This window comes from Hemicordylus capensis, chromosome 1 (assembly GCF_027244095.1).
Source record: "Hemicordylus capensis ecotype Gifberg chromosome 1, rHemCap1.1.pri, whole genome shotgun sequence".
NCBI lineage: Eukaryota > Metazoa > Chordata > Lepidosauria > Squamata > Cordylidae > Hemicordylus > Hemicordylus capensis.
In genome coordinates this window covers 353,539,313-353,556,641 of record NC_069657.1, presented here as the reverse complement: position 1 = coordinate 353,556,641, position 17,329 = coordinate 353,539,313, and the positions used below count along the sequence as shown (strand labels likewise).

Here is a 17,329-nt window from a genome sequence, read left to right as displayed (position 1 = left end):
TACGTGATTGCAAATAGTGTATATGTCCAACCTAATTTGGTAAACTTGGACAGTAATGATTGGAGAAACTTGTTTTGACAATCAACGCTGAGCTTTTCAGCTTTGCCAGGGGGTAGGTGGAGATGACCACATGTGAGATTCTTTTCAACACAAGTTGAAATTACTTGATATTTTTATTTTTAAAAGCAAGCAATGAGTCTCAAAGCACCTTTTCTGAAATGACTGTTTCACCATCAAGTTATAATTACTTGGATCTGACATCATATTTCCTGGGTCGATATTTATTTAATTTTCTTTGGAACTATTGCTTTATTCTGCATTGTCATTTTTATCATGAATGGGGAGAACAACCCCTCAGTGGCCCTGTGCCTGAGCTGAGGTGGATGAGCTCAAGGAAGTTAATTAAGCACCCAGCAGTGATTCATGGGTAGAGTTGCCAACAATTTTTAAACACGTTTCTGACCTGTGCCTTTAACAGCAGCTTGGTATACACAGGAATACATAGATGATAATACTCATCTCCATGATATGGAAACGGCAACTGTTGATTTCTGTATACCAAGCTAAAGGCACAAGAGTAGATGAGGGCTGTTTGTTTTGTTTTTGAGGGCTAGTTAGTGGTCAGGTTTGCCTTCTAGAACCAGAGTAATTGCTGGTGCAACATTATCTAGGTGGATGTATGCGATCTGCATGGTCCACCTGGGAGAAAGGTGAGTATCTGGAAAGGCCTTAGACAATACATAACAAAAGTCTGACTCAATGTGAAGTCTTTAAAAAGGATTAGGATACAATTTATGTTAGAGGTTGTTGATTTTTCCCCACAATAGGTAAAACAGCAGAGCACTAAGGAATAAGCACACACTCCAGTTACAGAGTAGGTAGCAGAGGATGGTTTGGATATTGCAGCTATTTAGAGAAAACACATGGAGATCCTTGTGTGACTATACACTAAACATTTATTGGTTAAATACACTTAGACAGGAAAGACCTATCTTGGACTACATAGTGGATAGGTAAGGAGAGATAGATGTTTCCATCTGCTCTCTAAGAGGAAAGGAAGAATTGTGACTCAGCACAGGAAGTGCTGCAGAGTCAGTTCAGGGGTCATAGAGTAGGGACAGATAGGGAGATCCTTACTCACTGTCTTTACTCCCAATGCCATGTGTCTCTACTCCCATGTGTGGTCATTAGGACAGTTGGTACAAAAGGTTGATGCACTGGAAGTTCATCTCCTACAATTTATGCTCCAAAACAGCTAAAATGTAAATAAATCCACATTTTACATTTAACTATTCAGTTAGAATGAGGTAAATGAAAACATTATTATTTTTCATCCAGAAGAGAATATTTATTAGTAGATAAGAGTAATGGGAAGCAGGGGTGTGTGTGTGTGTGTGTGTGTGTGTGTGTGCTTTTGTATACATTCTTTTAAATATCTTTTTTGTTGTGGGAGTGAAAATTGGCATGGGGTACATGAAAACATTTTATGTGAAATATTAGTTTGCCTTTTCTTAATTTTACATTAGTGAATGAAGAACTGCTGGATTTCATCACAGATTAGTAATTTTGGGAATAATTCCATTGCATTCCAATGATTACTCCAGCTTAAAAAATATTGTAAAACCATAATTTTGAAATGCAGCAGTAAACATAAACATGGGCCCAGAAGTCTAAGGAAGAAAAGTACTCCCTTGCATCCAGATGATGAGGGTTTCATTAGAGATTCTTCATGGGATGCTTTTGCAAATAATTCTCTCAATTAAATAACTAAAAAGCTCAAGTAACAAATACAAAACTCTTTGCTATACAACCAAAAATGCTTCTGAGAAGTCATAAAAAGGGGGATAAAGTGTTTCTGTTGCAAACCAGAGTTAATTTTCCTTCTAAATAAATAGTTGTTGTTTTGCCTTCTTTTTTCCCTTCTCTCTCTCTCTCTCTCTCTCTCCACATCTGTTTAGTTGGAAGAACATCGTACTGAACAGAAGAAACTAAAATATCTTCAGAAAAGGCAGGCACAGCTCATAAAGGAGAAGGACCAGTTGCAGAGTGAACACAGTAGAGCCATCCTTGCCCGAAGCAAACTGGAGAGTCTCTGTAGAGAACTCCAAAGACACAACAAAACCCTAAAGGTGAAGCTAATAAAGGCATGCCTTGAGTACTAACCTGTTTTCAAACATTTAGTTGTTCTCCTGGCTCCCAGTCAAGAAATTGTGGCCTATAAAGGAGCTGAAGTTCTCTAGTAACAAAATTATCAACTTCTCAAGAAACTACTACAATGCTCAATGATGGCAGTTATACCTATTTCAAACTCATTTAATGGTATAGATGTGTACTCAAGAAACTTCCTGATGGAGTGATAGGCATGCTGATTGAGTACACCTGATTCCCACAGATCACATGAGGACTGATCTGATCCCCTGTTGACTGGTGATTGCTGCTGGTCCAAATGGCAGACTGGGATTTAATCGAGTAAATGTGGATGGCACAGTGCAAAATGACAACTGTAATTTAAAAACAACACCAACACCCTCCACACTGGTTGACATCTTTTTCCCCCCTTGCAGTAACTTTCACCTCACCTCCACTTCAGCACTAAATCCGTCATAGGCAAAGCTGCCATCTAAAAGCAATATAGAGATTTGTTTATGTGCAAGGATATACTCACACAGGGCTCTTTGGGGCTTCCATTATATTTATGCATGCATCACAGATGAAGGAAATACTGAAATGTGCCACATAGGCTGTACTGCAAAGGCAAAGGAACACAGTCGCTGCACAAAACATTCAGCCACTCTACACCAACTTCCCTTTGAGGACCCTTCTTTCCTCGAGTACCATTTCCTGCATTTCCAGTTCTCTGCTTTAAAAAGAGTGAACCAAAAGCACAGCGATATATCCCAGGTTTAGCATGTGGTAGATTTACTCCAATTTCTGTGAAGCGCTCCATAGGTTCTCCAATAAAAACGGATGGGAACTGGTGCCAAGTGAAAGTGGTTGTAATTGCATGGCTGAAGTCGTAGCTTTCTCCTCTCCCACTTCAGCTCACTGTGTTTTAAACATGTGCAGAGCAAGGCATGAATCACTTAGGGATGTTGGGTTCTCTGCTCAGCTCAATACCAGGCCCTACCAGCACAGCAAGTGACAGAAACTATTTGCATTGTGGTTATGCTAAAGTGTATATTCCATTCTCTTTTCTAGAAGTCAGTTATGGTTAATGTCATCAGACACATGGTATTCACATGCAATTACCATTCTGATCTCTGCCTGGAGGTTTGACATTAACTCTCTTCCGTGTGCCTTCCTTTTTAAATTGTTAGCAACATTTTAACACCAAAGCACTTTCTTTAAAATGCAAATAAACAGAATGGCCTTCTCTTCTTAGATCAGCCACAGTAAGCAGAAACAGGCATTAAATAAGATTACACTGCTTCAACATCACAGGATCGCCCTGCTAATTGAGCAGAGGTGTAACTATAATAGGGCAAGGGGAGACAGTTGTCTGAGGGCCCACTGCCTTGGGGGGGCCCCCCAGAGGCAAGTCACATGACTGACTCCCCCAGCCGCGCACCCGCCCCGGCTTCCTTCAGTTGTATTCATCCTCTGAAATTGATGCGAGTGTTAAGACCTGGAGCTACCAGAACAGCATGTCTTTCTCTAGTACCATGAAATGACTTGCATCGTCCACAATTTACAAAACCTTTAAAAAAATAATTTAGGATGATGTTCTATTGTGGCACATAGGAGACAGACAGACAGTTAGATATAAATAATAAATTTTACTATGCTTTTTGTTACCACTATTCAGCCTCATTTAAGATTTACTTCATGAGCTGAGCTTCGGGGGGGGGGGGGCGTTTTAAAATCTTGTCTCTGGGCCCACTCCAACCTTGCTATGCCCCTGTGATTGGGAAATAGCAGGTGTGTTTAATGAATCATAATGGGGGTGGGAAGGGAAACAGTTGGGCTCTGGTAAGAATCTTTGACAAGAGACAATTCAGGATGTTTTGTATTTCCCACCGTGATGGCAGCATTCCAACCATATTATACATGTTCATATGCTAATGGTGGGGGCCCATAGATGTTACAGCAGTGGCATGGGAGCAGCTGTTCCCTGGGTGCATCCCATAGCACTGCTGTAACATGCAAAGGCCTGACACCAACCATCATCCTCAACCCTGGCTGGTACCTTTGCCATTTTTCCAGCTGACATGGTGATAGGCATTTTAAAAAACATAACAGACTGGGATCAATAGCTTAATTCATAATGTAGACAGTCCCCAGCATCATGCCGAGCCACTCATGGCAAAGTGGTTTCCCTTCCCCTGTCTAGATTTCACACTCTTTGTAATGCTACAAACACATTTTGTCCACAAAAATGATGGTGTCCTACAAGGAAAGCACATGCGTTGTTGCTCTATTGCTCCATGTTTTTCTGCAGCAAAAGTGGCAACAAACAGCTGAGAATGCACGTCTTAAAGAATCACTTTGTTCACAGGAATAAGAAAATATATATCTACCAGATGATTCAAATTAAATAGCCCCCAAATAGCCATAGCATGCCATATCAACAGGTTTTCTTTATCCACCCACCCACCCACCCCCAATAGTGTCAAGAAAGGTATTTCTTGGTGAGGGGGAGAGTTCATGAAGCCCTTTGTTCTGCATGCCTACTCAGAAAGAAGCCTTGCTGAATTCAATATGTTGTACTTCTAATTGTGTGTATAGCAGATCAGCCTTAATAGCTTATATCCAGGTTTGTGCTTTCAGTTAGCACAAATGAAATTGTCCATTGCAGGAAAAGATACTATCCACCCCAGCACAATATCTCCAGTGACTGTTGCTGGTGTCTATCTTATGTCTCATTTTAGATGGTGGGCCCTTTGGGGACAGGGATCCATCTTCTTATATTTATTTATTTATTTATTTATTCCTCTGTGTAAACCACCCTGAGCTGTTTATGGAAGGGTGGTATAGAAATCAAATCAAATCAAATCAAATCAAATAAATAATTTTAAAGTACTCTTTTCTCCATTGTGGTAGCTGTTATGTGTGAAGAAAATAATCTTGAGCTTAAGGTATTTGGCTAGAAGTCTAAGAAGACTTCATTCCGTTACTACCTTTGCAATACCTGTAAAACCTATTTGTGTCACCCTACCAGATGTAACCCTTCCAAACCTGCTATCTAGTTACTCTGTCCTTCTGGATGTTATCGATAAACTATTGGATAAAACTGCATCTTTTCCTGACAGGATTAATCCCCAAATTACTGGCAGCAGAACCACAAGCATCCTGGTGCAAGGAAATAATGCATAAGCTTTCCAGCTGCGGATTATCTCCCACTTTTTTGTTGGAGGCTGGTGCGACTACAGCACGCAAATTGGTGCAGCAAAGACTGGTCGACATAGAAATACAAAATGAGAAGGCTATTTTACCACAATTTTACAAATCTGTACAGTTTAAGACAGATTTAAGTCCAGCTACTTATTTGTTTATGATTACTCATTGTAACCATAGATGGGCCTTCTCTAGGGCGAGGTTTAATGCCTTTCCATCAGCACTATTACACGGGAAGTATACCAAATTGCACTATGAAAAGCGCATATGTCCTTGCGCCCAGGAGATTGAGTCAATGGCCCATATTCTTTTAAAGTGCCCACTTTACCAGGATGTAAGACAGCAATTAATTAATCCCCTGCTAAATAATCTGAAGAGAAAAACTGGGGATTTCCTCGTAAAGTATTTATTAGCTGATGAAGATTCAGTAATTTCTAGAACAGTTGCTAAGTACTGTTATGTGGTTTTTAAAATAAGAGTCTCAAAGTTATGAGTGTATTTTAAAATTGCCATTTTTAGATATATGTATATGCTTATTTTAAGGATATTATGCTATTTTATGTCATTTGCCATTGTATATCTCTCTTTTGGTCATTGACCGTAAATAAAGTAATCTGAATCTTACTCTGTCCTCTGTTGCCAGATTTGGCTTTTTAAAAGCCAAATTTTGGGTTATGGCCCATTTGACCCACGAGTATACCCCTTAGATTCTCGCCCTCAGTATATTGTGATAGGGACTACTGCTTCTCATTTAAAGGTCTGTAGGACAGCTGTCAATTCATGTGTGTGTGAGAGAGGGAATGAATGAAATCCTGCTGCACTTTCCATGCCCTCAGATCAGGGTAAACTGAAGGTTCTAAAAGGTCTTTCTCAACCATGTCCCAAATACATTTTGCTTCTTCTAGGAGGAGACTCTTCAGCGAGCAAGAGAGGAAGAAGAAAAAAGAAAGGAGATCACCAATCATTTCCAGGGCACACTGAATGATATCCAGGCACAGATTGAGCAGCAAAGCGAAAGGAACGTGAAGTTGTGTCAGGAGAATACTGAGCTGGCAGAGAAACTAAAAAGCATCATAGATCAGTATGAAGTCAGAGAGGAGGTAAGTGCACATTAACCCCAACACAGAAGGCACATGGACCAACTTCTCCCAGAGTTGTTACCATGATCTCCAGTACTCTCAGTATATTGATTACCTTGGGACTTGCCATCAAACTCTCTTGTTGACTTAAAAGCAACATGTTGACTTAAAAGCAACAAAAGCAAAGAACACTGGTGTCACCTTAAGTGGCGCTGCGGGGAAATGCTTGACTAACAAGCAGAAGGTTGCCGGTTCGAATCCCCGCTGGAAACACCTATACCGGGCAACAGTGATATAGGAAGATGCTGAAAGGCATCATCTCATACTGTGCGGGAGACGGCAATGGTAAACCCCTCCTGTATTGTACCAAAAAAAAACCCCACAGGGCTTTGTGGGCACCAGGAGTTGAAATTAACTTGAAGGCACACTGGCCTTGTATACATTCAGCAACACTTTTCAACTCTCTAGGGCGGCTAATTTACAGGTTGGCTACTAATATAATATAAAAATTTGGAAACCAGGAATCCTTTGCCCCTTACTATTTTGTGTCTTATTAGGTTGATTATTTTTACTGGGTTAATTGGAGTAAGCTCAATGCAGTGATGTAAAGTATTTAAAAATCTGTTGAGCAGCAGTCTGAAAAGTTAGTAATGCCTCTGCACCACGGAAATAAATGTGACATTAGTTATGACTAACTTAAGTCCAATTAATTTCATTGGGGCTTATTGATGTCTAACTTAGTCTGGATGATGCCCAAAAATTTAATTCTAAATTTTAAATTTATTCTACTGTATTTAAGGTTAGAAGGCAATAATAATTTAGAAATACATTTGTTATTTTATGTGTGTCATTAGGTCCTACCAAAAAAGTGATGCCACCCGCCATTTACTTGACTGTGAAGGTGTGATAATCTTTCTACTAAAAATAAAGTACATTATGATCTCTCTTCTTCCAGCACCTTGATAAAATATTTAAGCACAGAGAACTTCAGCAGCAGCTGGTGGATGCGAAGCTGGAACAGTCGCAGGAAATGATGAAAGAATCAGAGGAGCAGCATCAGCGAGAGAAGGAATACGTACTTACCTATTTGCTTTATTTAGGAACAGATCCAGTCCAGATTACTAAACTAGCTGGTTCACACAATGAACCAGTTCATGTTAGTTTGATAAGAACTGGAGATTTCTGCTGCCCACACACTCCTGCAGAGCATGTTGGGTGAATTCAGGATCTTTTTGCTGATCTCCAGTGGGCAACGCGTCAACCCAACATGGTCAAGCCTGCTTCAGAGCCTGATTATGGATCTCACTTCATATTGGGTCCATGTTGAGTTGACACACTGCCAACTAAAGTTATGCAAAAAAATCCTGAGTTCACACAACACGCTATGCATGAACACATTCATTCAGGAATCTCCTGTTCCCACCAAACTAACGTTAGATTGGTATGAACGGAGAGATATTTACATGGGACTCCCAGTGGTCTTCAGTCCCGGCACTGATCAGGTCCACCTTGCAGCAATACTAAAGCATCAGTAGCTCCCTTCAAAACAGTATGCATTAATCATGTTTAAACCTTACCTTTCCTTTAAAGAGCTCAGGGGACACCTGATTAACGTGTTCACAACAGCCTTGTGAGGTCTGTGAGGCTGAATAGTGATGTGGTGGTAGCTCAGTGGTAGAGGAGGTTTTTCACACATGGCTTTATGCCTCAGGGTATCTGAAGAGAGAATGTGCTTCGCAGCAGATTCGCAAGATGTTTAAAGGATTAAATTGACAGTTTACATAGCTCTAGGCTCCTCCTGCACTCCCTGAGATCTTTCTCATATGTGTGTTCCCACTGTTTGTTTCAGTTTTTTGCCTCCAACCAATCACATCCCAAGAAGAGGCGCGAAATGCCTCCCTTCAGTATTACTTTTTTAAAAAGTTTGACAGCCAGCTGAATGTCTGCAAAAGTGACAAGTCAAAGCAACAGAACTTAATCTCAACCTGCAGTCTCCATTGTTAAGCTTCCAAACATCTGCATATACAGACATCTGCATATGTAAACTGTGTTGCTATGGTGACCAAACTTTGAAGACACACATTTTGCGTGTGCTTGTGTTTAACTCAGGAATTCCTCCCCCGCCCTCCCCTTCTGGACTCCATAGAATTGCATCAATCTGTCACAACCCCTCCCTCTGCCCACAGCATTTGCAATTGCAAATCACACAAAGAACACACCAGACTGAGCAAACAAACGCTACTTTCTGACACCTGGGTGGATTTACGGAAACCCACCCAGTAGACATTAAAAAAAAACAACCCACGAAAGTTCAAGTAAGCTGAATTGACGGCAATGGCCCCTCCAGACATCAAAGGAAAACACTGGGTTTTCTTCAAAAGCATCTGGAAACATACTTCAGGCTAAGCCAGAATGCCCAGCACTTCAAGGGGAAACAGAGTCATGTCTGTACTGGTCCACGATACATTGGGGTAAATACAACTAATATGTGGACTGGCACACTCAAATCCAGAGTGGATTTGAATTAAAGGTCATGTGTGTAAAGCCTCCAGGTAGGGCTGCCTGAAACCTTAGATAACTTCCACCAATCACTGTAGACAATACTGAGCTAGTTAGATTGATCGATGGTCTGACTCAGGATAAGGCAGCTTCTTATGCTCTTATGCAAAGTCATTCAGGCAGCTTCATGTTTGATCGGGAATTTGAACTAGGGATGTACATTGAACCAGTTCGAAATACTGGCGGTTTGGCCGGTTCGAATGTGGTGGGGATCTCTTTAAGAATGGGGGATGGATGCTCTTACCCCTCCTGCCGCATTTCTCCTGCTGGTGCTCCCTTTTAAAATCATCTGGCAGGGTGGCAGCGTAATTCCTTGCCACCCCGATGCCTCCTTGGACTAGATGTGACTGAAAGTTGGTTGCTGCTGCACGTACATACACACAGCCGCAACTTCCAATCACTTCCAGTCCAAGGAGGCACCGGGGAGGCAAAGAGGTAAACTGCTGCCCCGCTGGACCATTTTAAAAGGCAGCACCAGCAGGAGAAATGCGGCAGGAGGGGTAAGAACACCCTCCCCTGTCCTTAAAGAGATCTCCCCCCTTCAAACTGGCAGGTGCTGGTTCCATGCACACCACTAATCTGAATCCATATCTCTGTAGTCCCAAGTCGAGAATTGTATGCACACTGGCTCAGTTATGCCTCTGTGCACCGGATGCTCAGAAATAATATCCGTTGAGGCATGAAGTTTTGAGGCATGAAGCTGGCCCTGTCCATCCCCCACACTGCATCCCTCACGCGGCTGTTGCTGGTGTCTGCCTTATGTTTCTTTTTAGATTGTGAGCCCTTTGGGGACAGGGAGACATCTTATTTATGTATTTGTTTTTCTATGTAAACCACTTTGAGAATTTTGTTGAAGAGCGGTATGTAGATATCCATAGTAGCAGTAGTAGTAGTTTTCAAGTCCAATAAACACAGGACAGATTTAATACCTCTCATTCCATATAAAAATACACTAAGGAACTTCCCAATGCTTTTGCCCAGAGTGCCATCAGGAACAGCCTGCAGTCAGGGTCTTCTGGTAAACAGGCTGCAGTAGAACCAAGGACTGGATCCATCATAAGTATTACAGGCCCTTATTGTATCATGTGTGTACAGAAAAGATATCAAGATATACCATGAGTTTTCAAGAGCCCGCTTGAGCACTATACAGTTCTCCATATCCCCACTAGGACTTGTGTTCTTCAGTGTACACAAAATCCCATGCACAGCTTCTTTCCTGCTTTCCAAGAACAAATTTACCAAACCATTGAAAGCAAGGGTCAGCACCATTGTGTTTGGTACACAAAATGAAATAGCTTTGCTGCCTCCCAGTGGCCCAACTTGAAGCCTTTTTGTTTACTTCAGGGACTCTACAGCTTTACTGTGGCAAAACTGGAGAAACAATATTCACTGGATCACAAATTATGTTCAGTGCAATACACTTACAACCTTCAGCACACATTTCCAGTGATGCACATATCCCATGCCTTGTTTGTTTTCCTGGACTTCTAGTGCACCATCCATTTTAATTTCTCATTTCACAGTTAGAAACTGCTTTTAGTTGCTGAGGCGGGGATGCCCCCTCTAATTCTGTGACTAGCTGCTAGATGCAGCCACAGACTTATTGAGAAAGCTGAAGGAATGAAGGTAGACAAATTGTCAGGAAGGTTAGGGAGAAATGTTCCTAACACACCACATCAGGAAATACCAAGTGTCCAGGTTTCTGTAACCGGAACGTTGCTCAGTTAAGTTAAGGGAAGAGAGCTGGTCTTGTGGTAGCAAGCATGACTTGTCCCCTTAAGCTAAGCAGGATCCGCCCTGATTACATAAGAAAGGGAGACTAGAAGTGTGAGTGCTGTAAGATATTCCCCTTAGGGGATGGAGCCGCTCTGGGAAGAGCATCTAAGTTCCAAGTTCCCTCCCTGGCTTCTCCAAGATAGGGCTGAGAGAGATTCCTGCCTGCAACCTTGGAGAAGCCGCTGCCAGTCTGTGTAGACAATACTGAGCTAGATAGACCAATGGTCTGACTCAGTATATGGTAGCTTCCTAAGCATCAGCATAGAAAGCCCTTATGCTTGCACCAGTGCAGAAGATGGTGCTGCGTCAGCATTACATAATGTTCCTAGGAGCAGGAGCAGTTTTAACATTGCCACTGCACACAGAGAGAGGTGCTGCTGATCCCAGCAAAGTCTGCTACCAACCCAGCTCCAGCTTTACCACAAACTAGCATGAAGTAGCCACTTCAGGCAGCAAATTTCAGCATCATTTTGCTGCCTTGATTTTAATGGGTGGGAGTGCGGGTTTTTTGGGGGGAAGTGTCCTATCTGATTTTGCCTTCACAGCACATGACTTTTGGGCAACACAAACACCAGGAGGAAAGGCTGATATAACAGGAGCACCAGAGGCCCCAAGACAAATAAAAACTTGAGTAACACTATGATTTTCAATAAGTTGTCACAGTAGACAAATGCAGACTGTTAATATTATTCACATGACGATGACTGCAGTAGTCTCACAATAGCCTGGTTGCTTTGTGACTCCTGCTAAGATGCCATGTCCCAAGCAATGGGAAGAAAGCTGTCACATCATAAGACTGTACATTCATGCTTGACTTGTGACTTGTGCACTGGCTTTCAGAATCCAACTCAACCTAACCCTAATGTTAAGGTTATTTCTCCTACATACAACTTAAGTATGTAGTACACCACTCTGGGCTCCTTGGAGGAAGAGCGGGATATAAATGTAATAAAATAATAATAATAATAATAATAATAATGATGATGATGTGTGGGGCTGTGGCTGCTGCACTGTGGGTGAGTCTGTGTGGGATCAGGGCCAGGGGGACTATTTGCCTAGATTACCCATGTTTCTGGGCTTATAAAAGGGCTGCTGCCCTGTGGCCCTTTGGGAGAGCCACTTCGGAGGGCAATGAGGGTCAGGGCCAGGTGGTATTATTTTGGCTTCTGTTGTTTTTGGATCCTGGGTGCTTCAGATGTGACTTGATTTGTCTGGGGATGGGGAGACAGGGGGTGTGTCCACTGACTGTGGGATGGCTATTCCCCATTGTCATGGACAGACGGACCACCATCTGGTTAAGGTTGAACTCACAGTCACACCCCACCTTCGCAGGGGCGAGGGGCCCATTAGAATGGACCTCCCAAGAAGGTTATTGGATGCAGTAGGGTTCCAAGAAGCCTTGGAGGGAGGGTCTACTCGTGTGTCACCACATGCAGTGGCAACACACAAGCAAAAAGAAGAGGTTAACAGAGCACTTGCTCTGTTAACCTTGTCTAAGGGGAGGGGTAGTTATGGCGGTTAGCTGCTGGGAGCCACACGGTTCCCATTGCAACACATGATTGCCCAAAAGCACGCTTGGCTCCCTTAGCCCACTTTTCGGCGATCATGAGAATTGCCTCACTGTATAATGAGGCTGTATAATGAGGCCTAGGTAGGGCTGCTTGTGTGGAGCGCCAGGTAGCCCAAGGTTTTCCCCTGGGCTATTACTAAGTTAGAAGAGCACGGATGCACCCTTCCACTCCAGGTGTGTGCCTGCTCAGGCTGCCTGCAGCCCGAGCAGACACAGAGCCAGATGGCTAGACCACCTGACTGTGGGGAAGTCCTCACACAGTGCATTGTGGGATTTCTGGGGCTGGGCTGCATTTCTCCAGCCTCCAGAATGCCTCACTGCAGAGAGAACCATGTGCATGGCCAAGTCGTGTGGTGAGAGGATCACCAGGGTCATGTGGGGGAAGGTAGGTATAATCCTGCCTTCTCCCCAGCCCTCCCTAGTCACCAAGGATTTTGGTCATGTGAACAACCTTCTTGTCTTTAATTAGAGTCCTGGTTTGGATAGGAAAGGGGGATCTGAGAACAGTCCCTACAAGACTGCACTAAGCCTAGCTCCAAGCAGACCACACTTAACAACACATTTTGGACATTTCTGTAATTCTAGAAGCATACAAGAGCATAAAAGAGCAACCTGCATAGGTAAAAACTGCATTCAGTATTCTTTGTAAATTGGTTTTTGCCTTGAGTTCTCCCTTGTTTCTATGTTATTATTTTATATTTCATATTATATTATTGAAAATATGTTTAATATTTTATTAATGAAAATACCAATGTCAATATCCAGCTGAACAGTTTGGTTTCTGAAAAATACCTAAGGCTGTGTGTGTGTGTGTATTAATAATAATAATAAATAATAAATTTGATTTGATTTCTATATTGCCCTTCCAAAAATGGCTCAGGGCGGTTTACACAGATAAATAATAAATAAATAAGATGGATCCCTGTCCCCAAAGGGCTCACAATCAAAAATAAACATAAGTTAGACACCAGTAACAGTCACTGGAGGGATGCTGTGCTGGGGGTGGATAGGGCCAGTTACTCTCCCCCTGCTAAATAAAAGAGAATCACCACATTAAAAGGTGCCTCTTTGCCAAGTTAGCAGGGGCTTCTTTGCCAAGTTAGGTATCTTTAAAAGCCTTACTAATTCATACAGCTGCTTTGCACCCTGCTCCTATTATAAGGCAACTCCTTGGTTTTTAAAAGGGTTTTTTAGGAATAATTTGAACACACTGGTTATAAGACTTCAATAAGACAGGCGAGAAAGGCACATTAGTAAGCCACAATAAACTATATACAAATATGATTTCTGCCTCATCAGTTCTGTTTGGTTATGGCAGAGACCTCTGGTATGTGACATGAAACCTTTTGCACATCCTAGGTGGGCTATGCAACATCCCAGCCCTGATGAAATTTTAAGCAGTGTCAAAACCCCAGACAGTTTTCAGGATTAATGACTAGCCTGAAAACCGTCATGGCCCTCAGGCTATTGAGAGTTTTGTTTCATACCATTAAACATAACCAAGATGTAATTCCCCCCAGGATTTTATTTTAATCTCTGATGTTTGATGAAGGAAGTGGAGGTGTGAAACCCAGCATATTGAAAACCACATGAAAAGCACTTGGGTCTACAGTTTACCTGCATTGCTCTCAGATTTACAATGGTTATTTTGAAAGGTGCAAGGCAATAATAAGAGCTTTACAAGCAGCTGGATTCTAAGGACTTTTAACTGAAACAAAGTACAACTTTCTCATTGTTGTTTGTTCCAAATATAGCTACTTAACCAGGCTGCAGAGTGGAAGCTACAGGCAAAAATGCTGAAGGAACAAGAGACAGTTCTCCAAGCCCAGGTGATGTAGAAGAGATGACAGCATGGTGTGCCTTTATTTTACCATATTTCATGCATTAGATGTAATATATGCTTGTGTTTCACACCCCAGTAATGCAACAATGTGCAAATGTACATCAGAAGCATGACTATGCAAAACACTTTGGAAATATTTGCATGGAGCATTTCATAACATGCGCTGAAAGACCAACACACTTGCAACCATTTATGACACAACAGGAATGTGTTATCAGTTATATATTTTCACCTTCCACCAGTGAGAATTTCCCAGCCTCCTTTAGTAGTTTCTTTCATTGCCCTTAATTCCGATATCTCAGACATCGATTTTTGTTTATACTAGCACAATCATGCCAGTATAGTTAAGACGGAGAGAAGTTTCAGCATTCCATTATAAGCCCTGAACATTTTATTGCTCATAAAATAGAAACCGCTGGTCCAATTTGCCTGCCCATTAGGACAAATCAACTAGGTGACAAGAGGTACCAGACCAGCAAATTTGGTACAAATCTGTGAGAAAATGGTTTGGATACAGCAGTTTAAACTTCTTCACTATTGAATAGGGGCTAACAATGTTGGCGACATATTTTCGGCCTGAGGATGTCCTATTTAATTGCTGTTGTGGTCCCTTTAAGCAGTTAGGCTACATGCCCTAGAAGTGCCTTTTATATATTTGTCAAGGATCCCAAAAATGAATATTTTACAATTGTTTGTAAAAGTAGTGATTTTAAATGCCAAAAAATGCATCTTTCTCACTAAGAACAGAAAACAGTCTGCAATGATCAGGTACGTAAGCGTCATTGGGCAAGGGGAGACAAATGGCTCTAGGCCCACAGGGCCTGGAGGGCCCCCGAAGGCCCTTTAGCCAGTCCCTTTTGCCTTGCCTGCTAGCCCCCTCTCCTGCTAGCCCTCCTGCTCTGGCCAGGGGAGTGAAGCAGCCTGTAAGCTGCTGCAGCCCCTTCAGTCTCTGCCTCTCAGCTGTACGGTGGGTGGCCGGGACTTCCAGAGAGGCCTCTGTGCAGGCCTCCCTGAAGCCTGAACTCAAGTGCTGGCAGGCAGGCAGCAAGGAAGGAGGGAGGGAGGGAGGGAGGGTGGCCAGCGCTGGTCCTTGCCCACCACCGCTCTGCCCAGCTTTTCACTCCTCAGGCTTAGTAATGGAGGTAGAATGCAATTTCCTTTTTGTGGTTAACCCCCCCCCCTTGAATATTTAGGGATTGCTTGCCATAGAGTTTTAATATAAGGTGGGGGGATGTAGGGCAGATTAAAATGACTCTGAATATTTAATTCAGATATTGAGGAATTTGCTGGTTTTATTTATTTTTTTAATTTTAAAAAACTATTTTTAAAAAAGTAGTTCCATCCCGATATGGAAGAATCTGCCCTTTTCTTTCATAAAAAAACAATCCCATTTCAGCCCCAGCCTTTAGATCACCCGGAATGACTGGGCATAGGGCTTTGGTTTTGAGCAGAGAGATGTAGGAGGAATATGAAAATTTAAATTGAAGTGGATCGGACAAATTGTTGCTTTTTAATATTTAAATTAGAAAACCATCCAAAAAAAGTCCTATAAGTGGCTTGTTGCGTGACAAAAAATTACAAAGTCCTTTAGGTTTCAGTGAAATGTACTTCCAGCTAAATGTGGTTAGATTTGCTGCCTGAGGCTCCAATTCTCAAGACACTTACCTGGAAGCAAACTGTACTGAATCGCATTGCATTGTTGAAAGTCTCCTTCGTTAATCAGCAGTGAGAGGCCCATTTTAAAAACTCGCCTCCAGGTCCACTCCAACCTTGCTTCGCCCCATAGCAGCATTTTTGAAGTCGTGGTGCCCACAGCACTGCCCATAACCAACATGGTGGCTGGCTCTTTCCCTTTCTAACCCCCGGCAGGTACAGCCCTTCAATCTCTTTCCCTGCCCTCTTTTCTCTCCCTTTCCCCAGCTATACGTTTTGACTGCCATCACTCCTACTTTTGCTCAAAAGCTCTTTACAAAGCCAGTTTGATGTGGGCGCTTGCAGGGAGCAAATGCAAATGCTTTGGCCAGCCTGGGAAGAACTCCTCCAGGGTTGTCTGTGCAGAGCCTGGTGTTGCCTGGAGGTGGGGGGGACAGATGTGCACCACTTGGCTGGACTGGGAAGGGCTCCTCTGCCCAGAGATGCATTCCCCAGCCTGGCCAACCCATCTGTGTTTGCTCCCGGCCTCCAGACAACACCAGCCCTTTCACAGAGCAAAGGCCCGTGTTGACTGGAGCTGGGAAGAGCAAACGCATGCCTTTGGCTGGACTGGGGAGGGGTCCTCCACTCAGAGTAGCCTTTCCCAGCCCTGCCAACCCATGTGCATTTGCTCCCTGCCTGTACATCCAGCTGGATAGGTTGGAGGTCGGGAGCAGATGTGCGTTTGCTCCCTGCTTTCAGCCAAGATCGAACAGCTGTACAGAGTAGCCAGCCCTCTGCACAGATGGCTCTGGAGGAGTCCTTTCCAGGCCAGAGAAACCATATGCATTTGCTCCTTTCCAGCAGCCCACATCAAACTGGAATTGCAAAGGATTTTTGTCCAACAGAATCTGAGGAGGAGCAATAGCATTTAAAGGGAAGTCAAAGAGCAGGAGGCCCTGCAGGAGGCCAATGAAGAAACAGCTAAGATGTGTTCAGGTGCGGCAAAAATTTCTAAACCAAGCAGGTGAGCACATGCAGAATGCTTCCAGTATGTCCCCAGTATGCCATAAAACTTAGGACTGGCAAAAGGAAGCACCTTTTCACACTGCACATAATTAACTTATGGAATTCTCTGCCACAGGATGTGGATATGGCCACCCCCTGGGTGGCTTTCATAGGGGCTTAGATAAATTTATGAAGGACAGGTCTATCAGTGGCTACTAGGTTGATGGCTACAGGCTACTTCCAACCCCAGAGGCAAGATCCCACTACATACCAGCTGCAGGGGAGCAATAGCAAGAGAGATGGCACCTTGGGAATATTGTGTAATAGGATTAAAATTGTGGCTTCCTTTATGAAGATTAATTTTGTACTTAAATGCAAAATGCTCATGTGTATCTGTACTAATGACCATGTCCCTCCCCTGCAGTGTGGGAAAACAAAGCCAGGATTATGGATGATTGCTAGCTGGGGAAAGATGTTCAGTAAGGAAAGGAGATCAGTAGAGTTGCATCTCTGGTCTTCATCAAAGCA

The 17,329-nt window shown here is 42.9% G+C and overlaps 1 protein-coding gene across 3 annotated transcripts in view; it reads left to right on the top strand.

The window, feature by feature from the left end:
• The window catches only part of TXLNB (taxilin beta), a 56,072-nt gene that overhangs the window by 27,379 nt on the left and 11,364 nt on the right, over positions 1-17,329 (top strand). For all 3 annotated transcript variants that reach the window (XM_053289619.1, XM_053289599.1, XM_053289609.1), the window contains 4 exons: positions 1,959-2,129; positions 6,240-6,434; positions 7,369-7,488; positions 14,073-14,147. In XM_053289619.1, the coding sequence (XP_053145594.1) occupies positions 1,959-2,129; positions 6,240-6,434; positions 7,369-7,488; positions 14,073-14,147 (561 nt within the window). The remainder of the gene's footprint in view (positions 1-1,958; positions 2,130-6,239; positions 6,435-7,368; positions 7,489-14,072; positions 14,148-17,329) is intronic.